We start from the raw sequence: 17279 nt of genomic DNA on the forward strand, positions 1-17279 counted from the left end.
TACTGATGCATTTCAGAAAGTCTGCTCAAATGATAAATATCCATTGGACCTTTCTTGCCACAGATGGTCACTGATACTTTCCAACGGGAAACAATGACAGCGGGTTGCGAGTGTCAGCGACTCCATATGTCTATTTCCTTCATACCCATCCTCTGCCGCCTGATGCGACCGGTGAAACACGAGACAACAGAGCAGGTGTCACTCTTTCAGCAGGGAGCCAGAAACCCTCCAGGCCTCGCAGAGTCCCCTCCGTCACTGTGTTTTCCTCAAAAGGTCAAAGTCCTACTTTTAAGGCGGCAAGCAAGGACTGCTAGGTTGCTCTGCACAGCCTTTTCAGCATCACACCGACTAGGTCAACGGTTGTGGGAGGAATTGGCAGGATGGTTAGAGTATATTGGTGAAGTAAATTTTGCATGATTTCTTTATAAAATTAACTGAATAGTAGATGGTAAACATCAGATGGACTAGTTTGATCATTTTTTCCCCCTGTCAGTCTAATTTCTGTGAAGGTGCAGCACTGTGTTTAGAGTAGAAGGAAGGAAAAATGCAAAGGATTGACAGAAGGGAAATGGCAAAGTGTTAATCCGCAAGCTTGTGCTGATACAGCTGCAGAAGCAAGAAAGGAAAGGGGATCAAAGTTCATCTTTACAATTTCTCCTCCTACATAATCCAAAGACAGCATCTGAAAACCGTGGGGTGATATTTACTCTCAGTAAAATGCTTCATGACTATTAATTCAAAGCTGAATTCATTATTATTATTTTCTTTCATTAAGGACTCCCTGAACAATAGAATATAAAAATGAAAGCATTCAATCTCAATGGAAGGGCAATTACAACATTAAAACCCTGAACAGAAATGATTAATTTGACCTTTAGCTGCATTAAGTGGAAATAAAAAGAATCCTTACGCATTTTAAGAGGTTGGTTTTGCAAAAACGTGAGTATATTTCATAATTTATTTTTTTTATATAATGTGTCATGTTTTAATCAATATCTTCTCCAATAAAAAAAGACAATCTAGGAATAAATGCATTGCAGACAGTGCTCGACTCTCTTTAATCATACTGATAAAAACAAAACAAAGAAAAAAACAACCCAGTGTGCCAAGCCCTGATTTGCATTTCACAACTCTTCAAATATTTATGCATCAAACAAACCCTGGGCATTGTACTAGTGTATGAAATAAAAAAAGAAAAATACAATACCAGTTATTATAGCGCAAGTTCAAGTAGACTTCAAACTGCAAGTCTTTGTTTCATGTTTCAGTATCTCTGAGCAACAAAGGAGGGATTCTTGGCCTAAGTGGAGCAATAATCTCAAGTGTTGCTTCCCACACATTTATTGGGAAAAAAAAAAGTGAAAAGGAGTTGTGTTATCTGTAAGGGATGGGTTATCAGATCATGTCTCAGGGTTGACCAAACACATAAATCCCAATGCTTTTTTGCGAGCAGAATGTTTAAGTCATTCTCGATGACGACGGCTGCAAAGTAACTCAGTGTCTGTGTTTCATGAGCTGCAGGCAGAATAAAAGAAGAGCTCCTTTGCGTTACTACCCTGCAGTAAAACGGTAAAGCAAGATGAGCTATTTTCAAACACTTAATAAAAAAAAAATCTTTGTAGCTGAGTGCACATTATGGGCGAAAAAGGCAATGCATTTGATTTAACTGTTCACACGCGCAGTCTGCTGTGAGAGACTTTTAGTTTCCTCATGATGTGATTTAGTTGGAGCACAAATTGATGAGGCAACAGATGAACCCCGATGGTTTTCTGACAATAGTGGCTCACAACAAAATAAACATAAAAATTAAAAAGCTGTTTATCAATGAAGGCTTTTGCTGGGATTAAATTGTAAATTATTTTTCATATATTTTTCCCCACTGTAGCAAAAAGAGTTACATGATGCCTAATCTTCATGGAGCCATGCTACAGTTTCACAGAGCAGTGGCGTCCTTGTCATGCTGTATCAGAGAGGGAGTTTATTGTTTACATGATGGTGAGCAGCACAATGAGCTGTGGTTATAATGGCGCAGAGTGAACATGTTGGTTCTTCTTTTCTCCTGCCATTAGTTCTCTCTGTTTTAATCAGAGCTAATCATTGCCATTCCAATAGTTTCCAATGCATCTGTGCTCAGTTGGGAGTAATTCAATTACGTCTTCAATCAGATCAATGAGTTTGAATTGTCGGAATGTTTTTAATAAAGCTCTGCGCTGCCTAGTGTTATTACACATGCCTGGGGATTTTCTGTCAAGGCAAATAAGCCACGATAGCAACACAGTCAATCTCTGATCACAACCTTCAGTTTTCATCTATCTTGGCATTTTCCAAATTTGTCTTTTAACCAAGAACCAAAAAAAAAAAAAAATCACTTTTTTAAGCGGCTGGGAAAGAATAATAATTTAAAGTTGCACTACATTGAGGGGGATCATGGGGATAAAGGTAGAATACACAATGTAATGACTGCAGAGAGAGGATGGCGTCCAGCAGCCACTTAATCTCCAAGCAAAAAAAAATAAAGGCTGAATGTCGACTGTGCTTAGCTGGTCACAAGTGCTCAGTGTTTGCATTCACAACAGCATCCTCAACAACAACAACTTGTCTCTTCTATCGCCCCTGAGCAAAAGCAAGAGGGGTGAAATAAAAGAATGAAATATAGAGACTGTGCTATTGAAACGCGTCCCACGTATGGTAAGTGAATACAACTTCAATGCTGAAACTAACTAGAAAATCAAGACTAATGTAAAACACTTATGAATAAAACCTATTGATACACTGGCCACATTCTTATTTAAATTAAAAAGCAAAACAAAAAAATCCACTTGTTGAAGTTGGACTGGAATAAAGAGGTCTTGGAATCAGGGGGAACCTTGGACAGAAAAACCAAAGAGGCATTGCTGCCTGTATTAAATAATAATCACGTCTTGCCCACCACATCCTGCCGACTGGTGTTTAGGGAACTTCATGTGTGCTGACACCCTGTGGTGAGCAGCTATGCACCATTGTGTTTCACTAAACTCTTGCCAGTCTGCAGTGGAGGGAAAACCAGCAAGCAGCAGTTTCCTATTGAAACTCCGCCACAGGTTTTGGGCCACCAGCTCTTCCTCCTCAAAGAAAGATCATCTGTCCCATCCCTTTCCAGATGGCTGGAAGGACTCCAACTGGAAGTTTAAAAGATATCCCAGAGTTGTTAGTCTGGCAGTCTAGCTGCCGTGCAAGGTTAATGTCTGGCTGGTTCCATTTCTCGGAGTAACAGAAAACAGTCTGACAGACTTTGACCACCCTCCTCCTCCTCCACACACTCGATCCATACACGTTCTGCGGGGTGCTCTTCAGGGCCACTGGGGGTGAGGGGGGGGGGGGGGTGCTTTGGGAAACTTTGCCATTCTAAATAAAGAGAACTAATCAATAAGCCGAGAGAGAGAGAGAGAGAGAGAGAGAGAGAGACACAGTAGGAGGAATATTTATTTTACTGAAACTCTAAATTGCGAAGCCCATTTTCGCCAATTTGTCTGAGGCTGACTGTGATCATCATCATCATTGTCATCATCTTACATTAGTAGGTCACAACACTTGACAGTTGACAGTACATTGAACAAGAACCTTACGAGTAAAAAGGCTCAGGTCAATTTTGCATGTTGAAATATAAGGGGACATGCTTTGCATCTCGACAAATTTATTTCTCCAGCCAGCAAGACTCGTCTTGTTGACCTTGAATATTCAGGGAAAAAACAGATTGATGTGCAGTCGCAGGTGCGTGGCCTTTTTGAGACCCTTTCAAGCAGAAATATCTCCTGATGGTTTCGACAGCGCTAAACACATTTCAAAGACACGTTTCTGGATGTTGCAAAACAGTTTTTCTGTGGCTGCAAGCAGAAGAAGGCGGATAGCAGAAACACAAGATGGGCCACTTCACTTAGATCGGTGCAAAGTAATAGGTAGGCGTAAAGTGCAGTGGAAGACAGCCGAGAGATAACGGCGTAAATGGGGTGAAGAAGAGGCGACATGGACGGTAGCGCGGACCAATAAATAGTGAAGGTTTAAAGGGGGAAAAGATCAACAGTGAAAGAAAGCAGAATTATGGCTTGAACCATTGAACCAGCCCCTTTTCTATTGACTCCAAAGTGCAAGAAATCTGTGCTCTCCGGGTGCCTGGTAAAAGATTTTTAGGAAAAAAAAGAAACATATGGCATTTGGTGTAATCTGCCAACGAACGACCTCAGATCACTTTGACCTCAAGCAGCCTGCATAAATTCCATGTAGTAGGAATAAATACTATGAACTTCTGATAGCATGACGTTAATGTTAAAATGTTGAAAAAAATAACAGGATAATTGTGAAGTAGGTCTTTACAAACCAAGAGCACACATTTGGTACTCATTTTTTCAAGTCTTACACCTGCTGCACCCTAAAGCTGTTGCTGACTAACCAACAGATAATTCTTACTGTTAAGAGCCAGAAGAACATGCACAGGTGCACAAAAATCACCCCATGTGCAAATGAGACCCTTGCCTTTTCAACTCCTTCTTCATGAGCACTTAAGCTTCAACAGCTGTTACTATAAGTGTCATAAAGAAAATTAATTTACTGGAAAAAAAAAGCTTTCCTTAAATTAATCAAATACATTTTGAATAATCATCAGTTAAGCATATTAATGAGCTGAGGATTTTTTCCCTCCCATCTTTTCTATGTTATTGTATTTTATTTATGGTAATATTGAACCATACTACCATAATATTGTTGTATATTTTTGTGCAATGACAATGAAACGCCATCTATCTGTTATACTTGATGATTTTATATCCCTGGTAGAATTCCAATGCATTTTCAGAAAAGCCTCACATTTCCATAAAGGCGAGTGTTCCTTTGTGATTGCCCCTCTCTAAAGTCCTATTGATATTTGACGACAATAGCAAGACTTTCAGGTTTTCCGTAAGGCGCTCCTTCATTTACTCACAGTCCTATGGTAAATAGGAAACAGCTACAGGCAATATGCAGAAGGGCTTCCATTGCCTGTTTGTGTGCTGCTGCAGAAAAATGCAATATGCATTCATGAGCAACACTCGAGCAGTTAAATGAAATGGTGTAAACCTAACTGAAGTGATGCACTGGAGGGAAAAAAAAAGGAATGGATGGCACTTTTAAAGATCCTGATAACGGAAAATCAATGTCAAACAAAGACAATTAGGAAAGTGCTATGTGCTGAAGAACTACAAAGAAGCTCGCAGGAGCAGGACAAATGCAGCACAATCCACCTGGCAGGAAACCCTTTACAATCCACATTCAAATGCAATAATCACCCCACTTGCCCGCAGGGGAAACTGCCCATGTAAATTCTTAAAAGCATCTGTTCCACTTCTTGAGCAATTAAACATTAAATAGGTCCTGACGTGCAGTGACCGTCTCACACAGCCTGCAGGTAAGTGGCCCAGATAGAGAGAGGAAGCAGACCAGATGTGTATCAGGTATTTGTTTTAGAACATTTCAAGCCAATAGAGCAGACATGAATTGAGTTGGCGAGGAAAACGGCCAGAGAGCCCTGCCAAGTAGGTTAGTGCACTGCACAGATGGCAAAGTACCATGTACAAAATAATGTATAATAGCTACGCTTATTACATTGCACCTGTGTTTGTGTGTCCAGATGATGCTGTGATGATGTTGTGCAAAAAGCTGAAAATCTTGGCAATAATTAGGCAATTCCTTAGTTTCTTCCGACTTAATGCAAACGGCACCTTGCTGAAACAACGCTGCTCCAAGTGACTCTTAAAACGCAGTGGCAGAAAGGACACATTATCGAAAACATTACTTCAGCAATATTGGTCGGAGGGTTTCCAAGCAGACAATAAAACCACACCCAAGACCGAAATATCCAATTTTATTCCGATTACTCCGCAACATTTCCCCCTTTCTTGCAAAATAATTGCCATTTTTATGATGTGATAACAGTATGCAGCCAGACTCTCCTGAAACAGAAAGGGTGGAAATTTGACAGCTTGCAGGGGTCTATGGCCTTTACTCGGGGCTCAACATTAAACTGACACACAATACAATTAATGCGCACAGGCAGTTGGCCAATGAAAATAAAGATCTAGATACGAGCTGGCTACACGTGGTAAATTTACGAGAAAAGCTAATCCGACTGAGCTGGAATTTCGTTCTGGCAGCAATAGGGACAGAAACACTTTGGAGTTGCAAGGTGGATTCAAAAAAATACATAAAAACAGGTCAAATATTGGAGAAACTTTTTCCGTGAGAAAACAACTTCTGGCACGGTAGGAATACTGGACACTCTATTTTAAATATCCTTGCTCACAGCCCTAATATAGCATGATATATCTGCCACACAATAGCCTGCAGATTTTCTGCCGAATCTAAAAAGGGAGCAAGGCAGCGAGAGCAGATGGTGCAAGGATGAATAACAGAACCAGTATGTTTCCCCCCACTTTTTTTTTATATATATATATATACTAGATCAAACTATAGCTTTGTGTGTAAAACAGATATAAATAGAAGTAGATGAACAAGGCGGAGATGGAGTGATATGGTGAGAGGGATGAACAATATAGAGAGACGCAGCGAGGCGCTGGCGTTAGTTGACTGTTTCTCAGAGCCGACTGATTCAGTCTGTCAACGCCCACAGTGCAGGCCCATCCTCATACAAACAATGAATCTGGCTGGGTCTGCCAAGAACACAAAATGACATTTAGCTTTGAACCTTCATGTGGAACGCCTACGAAACATTATTGAAATATGAAGGAAAAAGCAACAATAAAACAATCGCAATAGAATACTGGCGAGGCACAATTGTGGTGACAAGCAGATGGAATTCAATTCATTCTAAAAGTCGTCATGAAAAGAAGTAAGAATAAATACTTGCAGTCCACTTGTAAGAAGGTGGACCGTCACTCTACCACAGACCTGCAGTCTGCTCAGTGCGAAACTTTTCAAAGGATTGACCAGCAGGGAATTAACAAAAAGATATGTTTTTTTTTTTTTTTATCAGGTAGGTGCAAACACTAAAAACGCTAACAATACACACATTTACATATAAATGGGGTCCACCAGGAAGGGTTTTTTTCATATTGCACATGACGTGAACACAGGTACATGAGAACACGCACCTACAGTGGGCCAAGATGTAGACCTGCTTGGGGTTTTCTGATTTTACTCTGATTAGAGTATTGGAAAGCTGCGAGATCAAGTGGGACGTCAGAAAAAACGACGAACAATGGGATGGACGTTCTCAAAGGGAATCTGCTGATGAGACTAAAGCCTTTGTAGTCAGCAGAGATGGGTAAAATGGGCTCTGGGGGTCAGCCTCACCGTTCTGCTGCAGAACGACGCTGTAATCAGCTGCTTTGTGCAGGGCGGGTCGTCCAGTGCCCCAGAAGGACCGCAATTTATTTTTTGCCAGCAGACGCTGCAGTGACAAGGTGGCCACAGGTAGAATGAGCCATTAAAATTTAGTAATTTCAGTGTAATTACTCAAACGCCATGCCGCAAAAATCAAAAGCCTTTCAAATCTGGACGGTAGGATTTTTTTTTTCTCTTTTTAGGTTGGCGCCTCAGTTCACCTGATTAATCTGCAAGCAATTTTTGCTGTCAAAATACTATAAGTAGACAGAGCACACGCGCGCGCCCAATCTCCCCCCTCACAACCTCTCAATTAGACTCAAAAATAATAAGCTAGTCAGAACAAACACAAAAAAACGCAATATATGCCACACATATAAGGTGTGGCATATATTGTATAAGGTGATCCTTCAGTATCATCAAATGACTGACCACAATCCCATGTTCCTCTACCATCTACCTCCATGGTCCTGGTCGAACAAGCCTGGAACTGACAGAAAGATTACAGTCATTTTGCTGCTGCACCTCCACTGGTAAAAGCCTCCACTAATGCCTCCCCTCACATAAAGCACAGCGCACTGTCAGCGCACAGGCGCTGCACATACAGTGGATCATCCCACTGTCTTCGCACCCACTCAGGGACTAGGGACTAAAATAAAACTTATTTGGGTGCCTGAGTGAAACAATGACTGAGGAGACGCTTTCATAAGCCTCATTCCAGACAGTTAGTTCTTCATTAGAGCCTTCCAGCCTTTCAGCATCGTTGCACTTCAGTCTGTTGTTTTTTTAAATGATTTATTATTTTTACTATTTTCAGGTGTCTTCCACAACCCACAGCCACCTGTCTGTAAACACCTTCGTCTTGTCTTGTTGTCTGGGAAACTACAGGACTTTATTCCCTCTTTAACCTCTCTTCTTCTTCATCATCTCTTTAATTTTACACTTTCAATATTCTCCTAAAATTGAAACATGCACATCTCTCAAGTTTCTTCATTAACGCAGTTTGCAAAAGTGGCCATAAAACTTGTGGGCTGTCGTTTGACCTGTCATTAAAAATCATCGCTGGCTGGCCAAAATAAAGCGACTGGGCTGCTTTCAGAAGCACCCTGTGAAAACAGGGCTGATAGCTTCACATCCATGTTTAAAAATACATATAGCTTTGTTTGTCCCCCTCTCTCTAGCACACACACATGCTCACACACTCAACAATGACAAGCTGCCATGTACTAATTTAGATATTCAGTCATGGAAACAGGACTTCTTCCTTGCTGGCAACATCGACTGTAGCTCTGCTCTTTGGACTCCATTAGTATTTAACACCGGGCGGAACAATTAAGTGAGCTCACCATTAATATTTAATAGTGTGTATAGCGTAAAGACATCCTTGTGGCTTGGTAGGGAGGAAAGGGGAAATCAATAGGAGGAAAAAAAGCACATTTTAACAGAAAAATGATTACAGTCAGGGGAAATTGAAAGTATAAGAAAACGTCTTGCTCCTGGGGGGCAAGATTGTCTTGTTTCTTGTTACCCTGCTCTGTATCCCAGGGTGATGGTAAAAAATATATATATATACATATATGTAAGTGAGTGGAATACCGAGTGTTTATTTTAAAGCCAATTTACTGACAAGACGCTGCTTTATATTCAAAAGAAGAGCTCTCCAGGTTGAGGGCACCAACTCCAACTGCATGCTTTCTTCTCGCGAGGCGCTACAATACTCTAGGACTGGGAAAAAAACAACGGCCGTGAACCCGATCAATACCGAATGAACTCCGGTGTCAAGCAGAAAGCGCCTCAGACAAGCTATGGTTTCAATCATGTGGACATGATTTCATATGAAGACATAGCCTCTAATAAACACACGGCTGAACTTCCACTTTTTTTAGGCCTATAGGCAACAGTGCGTAAGTGTGAATACAGCGAGTCTGAAAACAAATAGCTTTGGAGCCCAGACACGTCTCCACTGATGACAGTGATCAAACAAAGATAAGCCTGCATTAATTTAGCAAGAGCTCACTTTTCTTTGAGGTGGGGAGCAGTAGGCTGGGAATATGCGCAAACCTCCTACGCATATTTCTAAGAGGTAATCCAGAGGGCTGCTCACTGGTGTATGTAGCACTCTGGCAGCTCCACAAAGACGCATGCAAATGAAGTTAGTCTGAGTGGAACAGGAGGATGAAGGAACCAAAGAGCAAGTCGCTGTCAACCGCTAAGCTCAGGTATTAGGGTGACCCGACGCCCAAGCTCACGACCTCCTTTCTCTCTGACACAATAAGCCCTTTTAATGAAAACAACTGTATAATCTGCCCACGGCAGCAACCACATTATTGTTCTTGCATCAAAAACCCCCTCTGAACGCATCTTTGCTTCAGAACTTGCAAGAAAACCCTCACACTTTGCATTTCTTCTTTTAAACACTTGGACAAGTATGGGTAGACTGCCAGTGCACTGGAAAGTCATGGCTGCCCCACTTTGAGATGCACCTTGTGTAGAGGGGCCGCACTTTTTTGCAATTTCCTGCAAAAACAGGATCGCCTGAAGGTATCAGGGACTCTGAGGTTTTACTTTGATATGCAATGGTTTTGCACACTGCTGTCCACAAGCCCCAACAGTGCAGAAGTACCACAACACAGTGAGAAAAATGCTGTGACAGGGATCGTTCATACAATATCAAAATGTGACTCATTCAAATACGTACATGTGATATTGTGTGTAGGTGTGAATGTGAGTGGGGACGGTCATGTGACTCTGCGTGGTGGCCCTGAAAAGCTGAAAGCTGCACAGCTGGGAGAGGCTCCACTCCACCCAGCCAAAACTGCTCATGTTTTGTAAACACGTCATCACATCACACCTGTCGAATCTGTGTTGAAAGAGTCAATCTCCAGATATATGGCGAGTGTTATTGTAAACACTGGCAGCTAACTCGAAATTGCAAATTTAATCTCAACTCGAGTTTAATCTCAAAATGGAAAATGGAAAAAAAAAATCCTGCATTTTTCTCTTCTTTTGTTCTCCCCTCTTTTGTAGCTAACAGTTGCACAATTGTTAAACAATAGTAGCGAAAATGCTAATTGCCAACAGAAGCGAATAAACAAGCACCTCCAACTCTACAAAACAGAGATGCCAAGTTTGCCTCTTTTGCCAAGCCAGAGCCCAGTCCAAATTCTCCTTCTCCTCTTTTTGGAGATTTTTTTTCTGTGGACATGAATGCAACTATAAAAATGTGTCAAGCCAGAGTTCTCAAAATTTGTTTTTGCAGCGTAAACTGATACTGTTGCATATTGACGTTACACGATAGCCTGCGACATTGTACAGTCGATGCTTACATTCTGTAAACATCGAAATTGATGTCTCACTAAAGTTTATTGGAATCCACGTTGCACCGTGTGGCATGCAACCATTGCACTGAGAGAGCATTTATAACTGTACTTACCTCTTGGTCTTTTATGTTGGAGTCCTTGACCCTGACAGCATTCCATTCAATACAATTCTTTGTCTCTTTAAACCTCAACAACTATCACACAGCACTGAACATATCACCAGAGCCTCGTCAAGTTAAAGTGAAAGATTCTTGGAAAAATGTTGACTTTTGGGAGCACTACCCTTTTCAATGTGCAAGACACAAAAGCAAGAGTGTGGTCATGGATGATTCATTCAGACTGCAACACTGCACACAGTGCGGGAAAAACTTACAATGCCATGGTTAATGAAACCATGTTTCCTGGCGATGCGGTCTGCCTCCTCCTGCCCTCCAATTATCTGGACTGCCCAAGTGTTGGTGTAGACCTCCTCTGCAGCATCACTCCATCTCTGCTCTGCTTTCAGGAGGACAAGGAGGACTGCCCATAAGTGCAGCAGGGCCACCCTGGCATCCATGAAAAGGAGGACGCTTGACAGGGAAGTCTGTCGGTCCGTCTCACTGCTTCCCAGGCTGTACCTTACAGCAGCAAAGTAGAACAGTGGCCTGGAGATGAAAGGACAGAGACGGCTATTAAGCAAAGAGATGGCCTTCATAACTGGGCCGTCTTTGGCCTGGATATAATTCAAAGAGTAGAAACAGGGCAAAAACCCCCAAAAATCTCTGAAATGCTGCAAGCAGAAATATGAAGTCAGACAGACAATGGCATTGCTGAAAACAGAAATGATTTCTACCCTGCAATTGCACCTTTTCTACTTTGGGTCTGAAATGATAATGTTTTGGTAATAACACGCTGCAGTACACAGACAAGGCAAGATGTGAGCATGTGTCAGAAGGGAAAGACCTTAAAGCAATTTATCTGACAAAACTTCTAGTTTAACCACATGCTGAAATGTTCAATACGGCTGTTCAAGTTCAATAGATTCTAACAGAAAGGTAAAAACACAACGTTAATGAAAAAGGATTATTACTTGAGCAAATGTTCAAATGAAAACATTTCACCCTGCAACCTTCTGTGGGCATTTGATGAGAGGCTTTGTGAGATGTAGAAGAGGACGGTGTGAGGCAGACATGAAAGGAAACTGGCCACTGGATGAGAGGAAAGATGATAAAGATGAGGACTCCGACAAATATCGCTCGCCTGTAAAAAAAGATGAAAAGGAAGAAGGCCGTGCAGGTTTAAATGTCCCCCCCACTTGCACCTGAACCTGCTCTGGAATCACTAAAAAAAAAATAGACATCAAGGAAATGTCCACTCTGGGATCATTTATTTAATTGAAGACATTTGAACTTAGGTGGTGTGTTTATGTGCACATTTTTACATTTGGAAAAAGCGCTTCTAAAAAAAAAATCCTCGTAGCTGATGCAGAAAACGGGCAAAAAAAGAATGGTAACAAAACATTTCAGCAAAAGAGTGGTGGTTCCGCTCAACACAATGGGAAGTGTTCTTGTCAGAACTGTTTCTCTTAGACTGAAAGCCCTTCCTTCCCCACAGCAAAGGATCCTCGGGTGCTGTCTTAAACCATGGTAACAAAAGAAAAATGCAAATGTCTTGGAAAAGAGTTGGGCCATTAAAGCCTTCTATGCGCCTTGGCAGAGATTGCCCCTCTAATAGATGTTGTTGTCGGACACAGTTACCTCTCCAACAGATTTCACCATTTAGTAGAGCTTTGGTGTGCACAGATTCCTCTGGCATTACCGAGAGCAGCGGCGGAAAACATGTCATTTTATTTTTATTTACTTATTTCGAGGGGCCGCAACATTCAAGCTATTCATTACAGCAAATTGGAACGGATCGGCCTCTGTTGTCCGTGGGCTGTATGCCATCGACATTTTTCTCTTGTGCCCCATTAAAAAGTTTGCAGTGTCGCTGGTTATGCCGGCAGGACAGCGGCTCTGAATGTTGAACGGCCAGACAGTGACGCAGTACCTGCTCTATCAGACGCGTCATCTCACAGGCTTGTGAAAACGTTTTTAGCTGGCCTCTTGCTTTCAAGCCATTATTCACTTTCAACTTCAGCCTCCGACGAGAATTAAGTTGTCCACACCAACCATTGCACCTTGTGTTTAATTAGGCCCAGGTCAATGCCTTCAATCCAGTCTAAATGTTAAAACAAAAAGGGAGAAAACAGCTAAACAGCATTTCAGACCGTTCAGCCATTCTGCAGCGAGAGCTGTGCTGCATTTTCAGTTCACACGCTGAAGTGGAACTAGATAATCACGCTTATCCCACTGTTTTAGACACATTAAGCCCTCCGGTGCAACCTCTTACAATTGCCGTGCTGTGAATTTCTGTGAAAAAACTTTGGCCAATATTAAGAGGATATTACACCCATGTGCTGAGTGGTGATATTAAGATTTGGTGGAAGAAGGCAAATCATTTAAATAGGTTAAAAACAATCGTGCTCACGCCTGGTTGACACTGCTCATAAGATCTATGAATTCCATCCTAGCAGCTGACAAGGTGATCCTTTTGGGAGTAATGACTGCTTTATCTTCCCTTTTGGTTTCCATCAGGACAGAGGATACCCCCTCTCCCTCCCCCCAACACTACTTAAGCCACTGTTCCGTGTAGTGCTCATTTTGTAAGAGTGTTTTATCACCACACATAACGAACGTTTCAGGGTTTTGGGAGTGTTAAGGGTATTTATACTTTCAGTCTTTTAATGGTTTTTTTTCCCCTCAAGAAACAGCGTTAACTACGTCCGTTAATGGGCTTTCAAGGTTACTTTGTGAAGTCTGGAAGCAAAAGTCTAATTACCACGCAACACCGCTGCACTCAGAACACACAGCAGACAGCAGACAGCACACTGCTGTTAGCGAGGAAAGGCACGTGACGGGCGGCACAGATGGTCCAGTCATAAAAGGGACAGTTTTGAGGTATGATGCCACAGACATATCAGGCATCACACGTCTTGGCTGCGAGACAAATTGGGTAATGAGTGCAGATGTTTTTCACCAATAGCCTGTTCATTTATGACCATTTTACACAAAACACTCATTTTCAAAGAAAAATGCTTTTTGGGAAAAAAAAATCCTCCATTTGCCACTTCATTTAAAGCATGAGTGGAGTGTGGCAACACACTTCTGTTCATTTAAGATCACTACAAATTGCACAATAGCAAATCACAAATGAAAAATGTATTGAAATTGTTTCTTTTTTTAAAAAAAAAAAAAAAAAAAAAAAAGACTTCTCATCCTACAGAGAAAAATCAGTATTCATTCCACTGGGTGAATATGAATTTTATGGCATAGGTGACCCTGTGTTATAGAAAGGATCACTAGATGCAGAGGGGACTCTGCAATACCACAAGAGTTTGTTGCTTTAGCAAGTAAGCTATGGTTAGGACTTAAGGTTCTTCCGAAAAGGAAAAAAGAAAAAGTCATAAAAGGAAAAACAATTTGGGACCCTTGACGGGTTGAGGGCACCTTCTGCATCCTCCCATGTTATTGCTTCCTTGGTGCGCTGCATTTCTGAAGTACACAAGGAGAAGTTTTGGGAAAACATCTGCGGCTTCACAGGCACACTTAGGAGTGGGTGTGATTGCTACGCAGCAAGAGAGGTTGTGGAAACATGACCAGGGGCTGTCACTCTTCCTGTGGTGCAATTCCTTCTGAGCTCATTAGATGCTATGGCAGAGTCACAAAAACAGGAGCAGGGGGCCTGCCATCACTGCAAAGTTTGAGGAAAGGGGAGTGAATGCAGGAAGACAGGGTGGTAACCCTCCTCCACACAACACTGCTGAAAATAACAATCATGCAATAATGCAACACACAAAACACCTTCTGGGATAACACTGCCTGGAGAGAAGTTAACGTGAGGCAGCTCTTACAATATACATCAAGGGCCCGCAGCTGATGTGAAACATCAACCTTTAGCATCTAAACTACAGAGAAAATAGAAAATCAGTTGCACAACCGCTTCCAACAAGAGTCTCCCACTGTGTTAAATGGGCCAGTCGAATTGCAAGGGAAGATAAGTGACCGAGGAGAGGTACATATCATTAGGACACGTACATATTATTATTCAGCCTGCTTCTAAGCTATCAGCCATGAAAAGATTTCCAAATGTAGGACGAAGGAACAATAATGGATTTTTGCCACTATCTGAAATGCTCATTTTCACTGAATCCAATTACTGTCATCAATGTGCCCCATTGGTAGCTTACACAACCACTGGATGAGGCAAATAAGCTTTTTATATATATATATATATATATACATATATACACATATATATATATATACATATATACATATATATATATATATACATATATACACATATATATATACATATATACATATATATATATATATATACATATATATATATATATATATATACACATACATATGTATATATATACATGTATATATATATATATATATATATATATATATATATATATATATATATATATATATATATATATATATATATATATATACACACACACACACACACACACACATATATGAATTATTAATTTTTATAAAAAGAGAAAACCCAGCCAGGTTAGCTTCCAAAGCCATCCAGCAGTTCACTTTATTGGAGAAACAGGCAGATGCTAATGTTGCAAGGTCCAATATTGCATGTGCAAAATTCAAATGATCAATGTTTTCCATCAACAAAATACATGCTTAACCTTCAAATGCCTTATTTGGATTTACTATGTGCATTAGAAAATACTATAGAATATATGCTAAAACACCTTTATGATGCCAAATGGGACACTAGTCTCCCTTACTGTACTTTCCCGTGACAGGTGCATAGAATCTTCACTGGGCCAGAAGAATCTGCTTGTTGTTTTGCTTGTATCGCCTCCCAAGCATGTCACAGTTTTAGCACCTTGCTAAAACTGTAACATTTTTGTTGTAGGCTGTGAACAGATGGCTAAATTTGCTGGGTTTTAGACTTTTTTAAACTAAAACTTATTATTTACTTATTTAATCTATTTAATTGTGTGAGCTCCACTGAATTCAATGTGAAAGATAAGGGACTTAAATGTGTATAATGCAGGAACTAAATGCAGACTCTTCATCTTAACTCATTTGTAGTGCTGATCTTAATTCTCTAACAGCTCAGTAACTCTTGATTGATGATGGTAACTGAGACAGATGGATCAAAACTCCCTATTTAGAAAGTGTTTTTTTTTTTCCTCTCCACAAAATACAGTAGCGGCAACAGCAGCAGCAACAAGAGCAGCAGCACATTTTTTGAACAAAACATTTTGCCAAGATGTTTTCTCTAGAAATTTTATAATGAGCAATTCCCTTCTCCATCTCAAGAACAACATCAGACGTACCCTTGAGGAGCTTCCCCAAATACTAAAGAGAAGCTGCTCTGTGGTGGTAGGAAAAACACTGCATTTTAGCAACTACCTTCAGCTTCCTATGCACTGCTGTTGCTGCTCATCTTATTTTAAAGCTTTACCACTTGATTGCCATAACAGTAAAGCCACGACTAGCATCTGCAATATAAGACCCATTTCTCTCCAAGCACGTGGCTACAAAACGATTTATTGCTAGATATAGCATTACATGCAGTACTCAGTGCTGTTGCCTGCCTTGATATTGCAGCTATTCGAGCACTCACAGCGTGTGTTGGGACGCTACCCAGAAATCAGCTGGGAAACGTTCCAGCCCGCAAGACACAGCCTGGGATAAGCTGTGGCAGATAATAGCTGGAAAATATTATTAATTTGTGAGATATTGAATTAATACTTATTTAGAGCCCCTTATGAATTAATTGCAAAATTATATATGCGTATGCTCCTATTACCTGTATACACTGATATATAGGTGAAACAAACTAACAAAAATATATCCAAAAAAAAAGCCAGCTTGTCCCAGCTCTCTAGCAACCAAAATTCAAGGGTTTCCTTTTCTGAGAATTCAAAAGAAACAAAAAATAAACATTGATCTAAACATCACTGTCTCTTTTCACTCTTTATTTGTATTGGAATAAAAAAAAAAATGGTACTGCTCAGATGTAACTGGACTGATGACTGAATGAAATGCCATATTGGCCATATTTTGAAATGCTAATTGAAAAACCAACAGTAATTCCAATTATCTTGCCATTATCTTTACCATGGTATGGCATTGAGCACATTAAAAATATTTAGTGTGATGAATTAGGTCTCAGCTCTGCACCTGCCACTAGTTAAACACGGCTACAGGAGAGTGGGAGTGAAGAGAGCTGGAATTTAGAATAGAGAGCAGCTAATTTCATTTTGCCTACGGTCCTACAAAATTGGAACGCACAGTGTTGTGAGGACACAAGGTTAAAACACTGTGGCATCAACTATCAGTTCTTGAACTCAAGTGCATTGCTGTGTTTTTTTCCCCCAAAGCTTCAGAAAACAAAATTTGTGAATAATGCAAAAACGGAAACCACAAAACTTTGGCAAGAGACGAAAAAGCTTTGAGTTTTTTTAGTAAACAATATGTGGGTAGACAGAAATAAGAAATGTTTAATTTTGCTCATGCTAAATATCGGAATTTT

At 40.7% G+C, this 17279-nt stretch overlaps 1 protein-coding gene across 1 annotated transcript in view; it reads right to left on the reverse strand.

The window, feature by feature from the left end:
• LOC142904231 (furin-like) overlaps positions 1-11906 on the reverse strand; it is a gene marked incomplete at its 3' end in the record, with an annotated part of 70188 nt that extends 58282 nt beyond the window's left edge. The window contains exons 1-2 of the mRNA XM_076050202.1: positions 11779-11906; positions 11044-11314 (exon numbers count right to left, since the gene is read on the reverse strand). Of these exons, the coding sequence (XP_075906317.1) occupies positions 11044-11226 (183 nt within the window). The remainder of the gene's footprint in view (positions 1-11043; positions 11315-11778) is intronic.
• Positions 11907-17279: the final 5373 nt, after the last annotated feature.

This window comes from Nelusetta ayraudi, unplaced genomic scaffold (genome assembly GCF_046127955.1).
Source record: "Nelusetta ayraudi isolate G7.1 ecotype Tasmania unplaced genomic scaffold, CSIRO-AGI_Nayr_v1 ptg000125l, whole genome shotgun sequence".
NCBI lineage: Eukaryota > Metazoa > Chordata > Actinopteri > Tetraodontiformes > Monacanthidae > Nelusetta > Nelusetta ayraudi.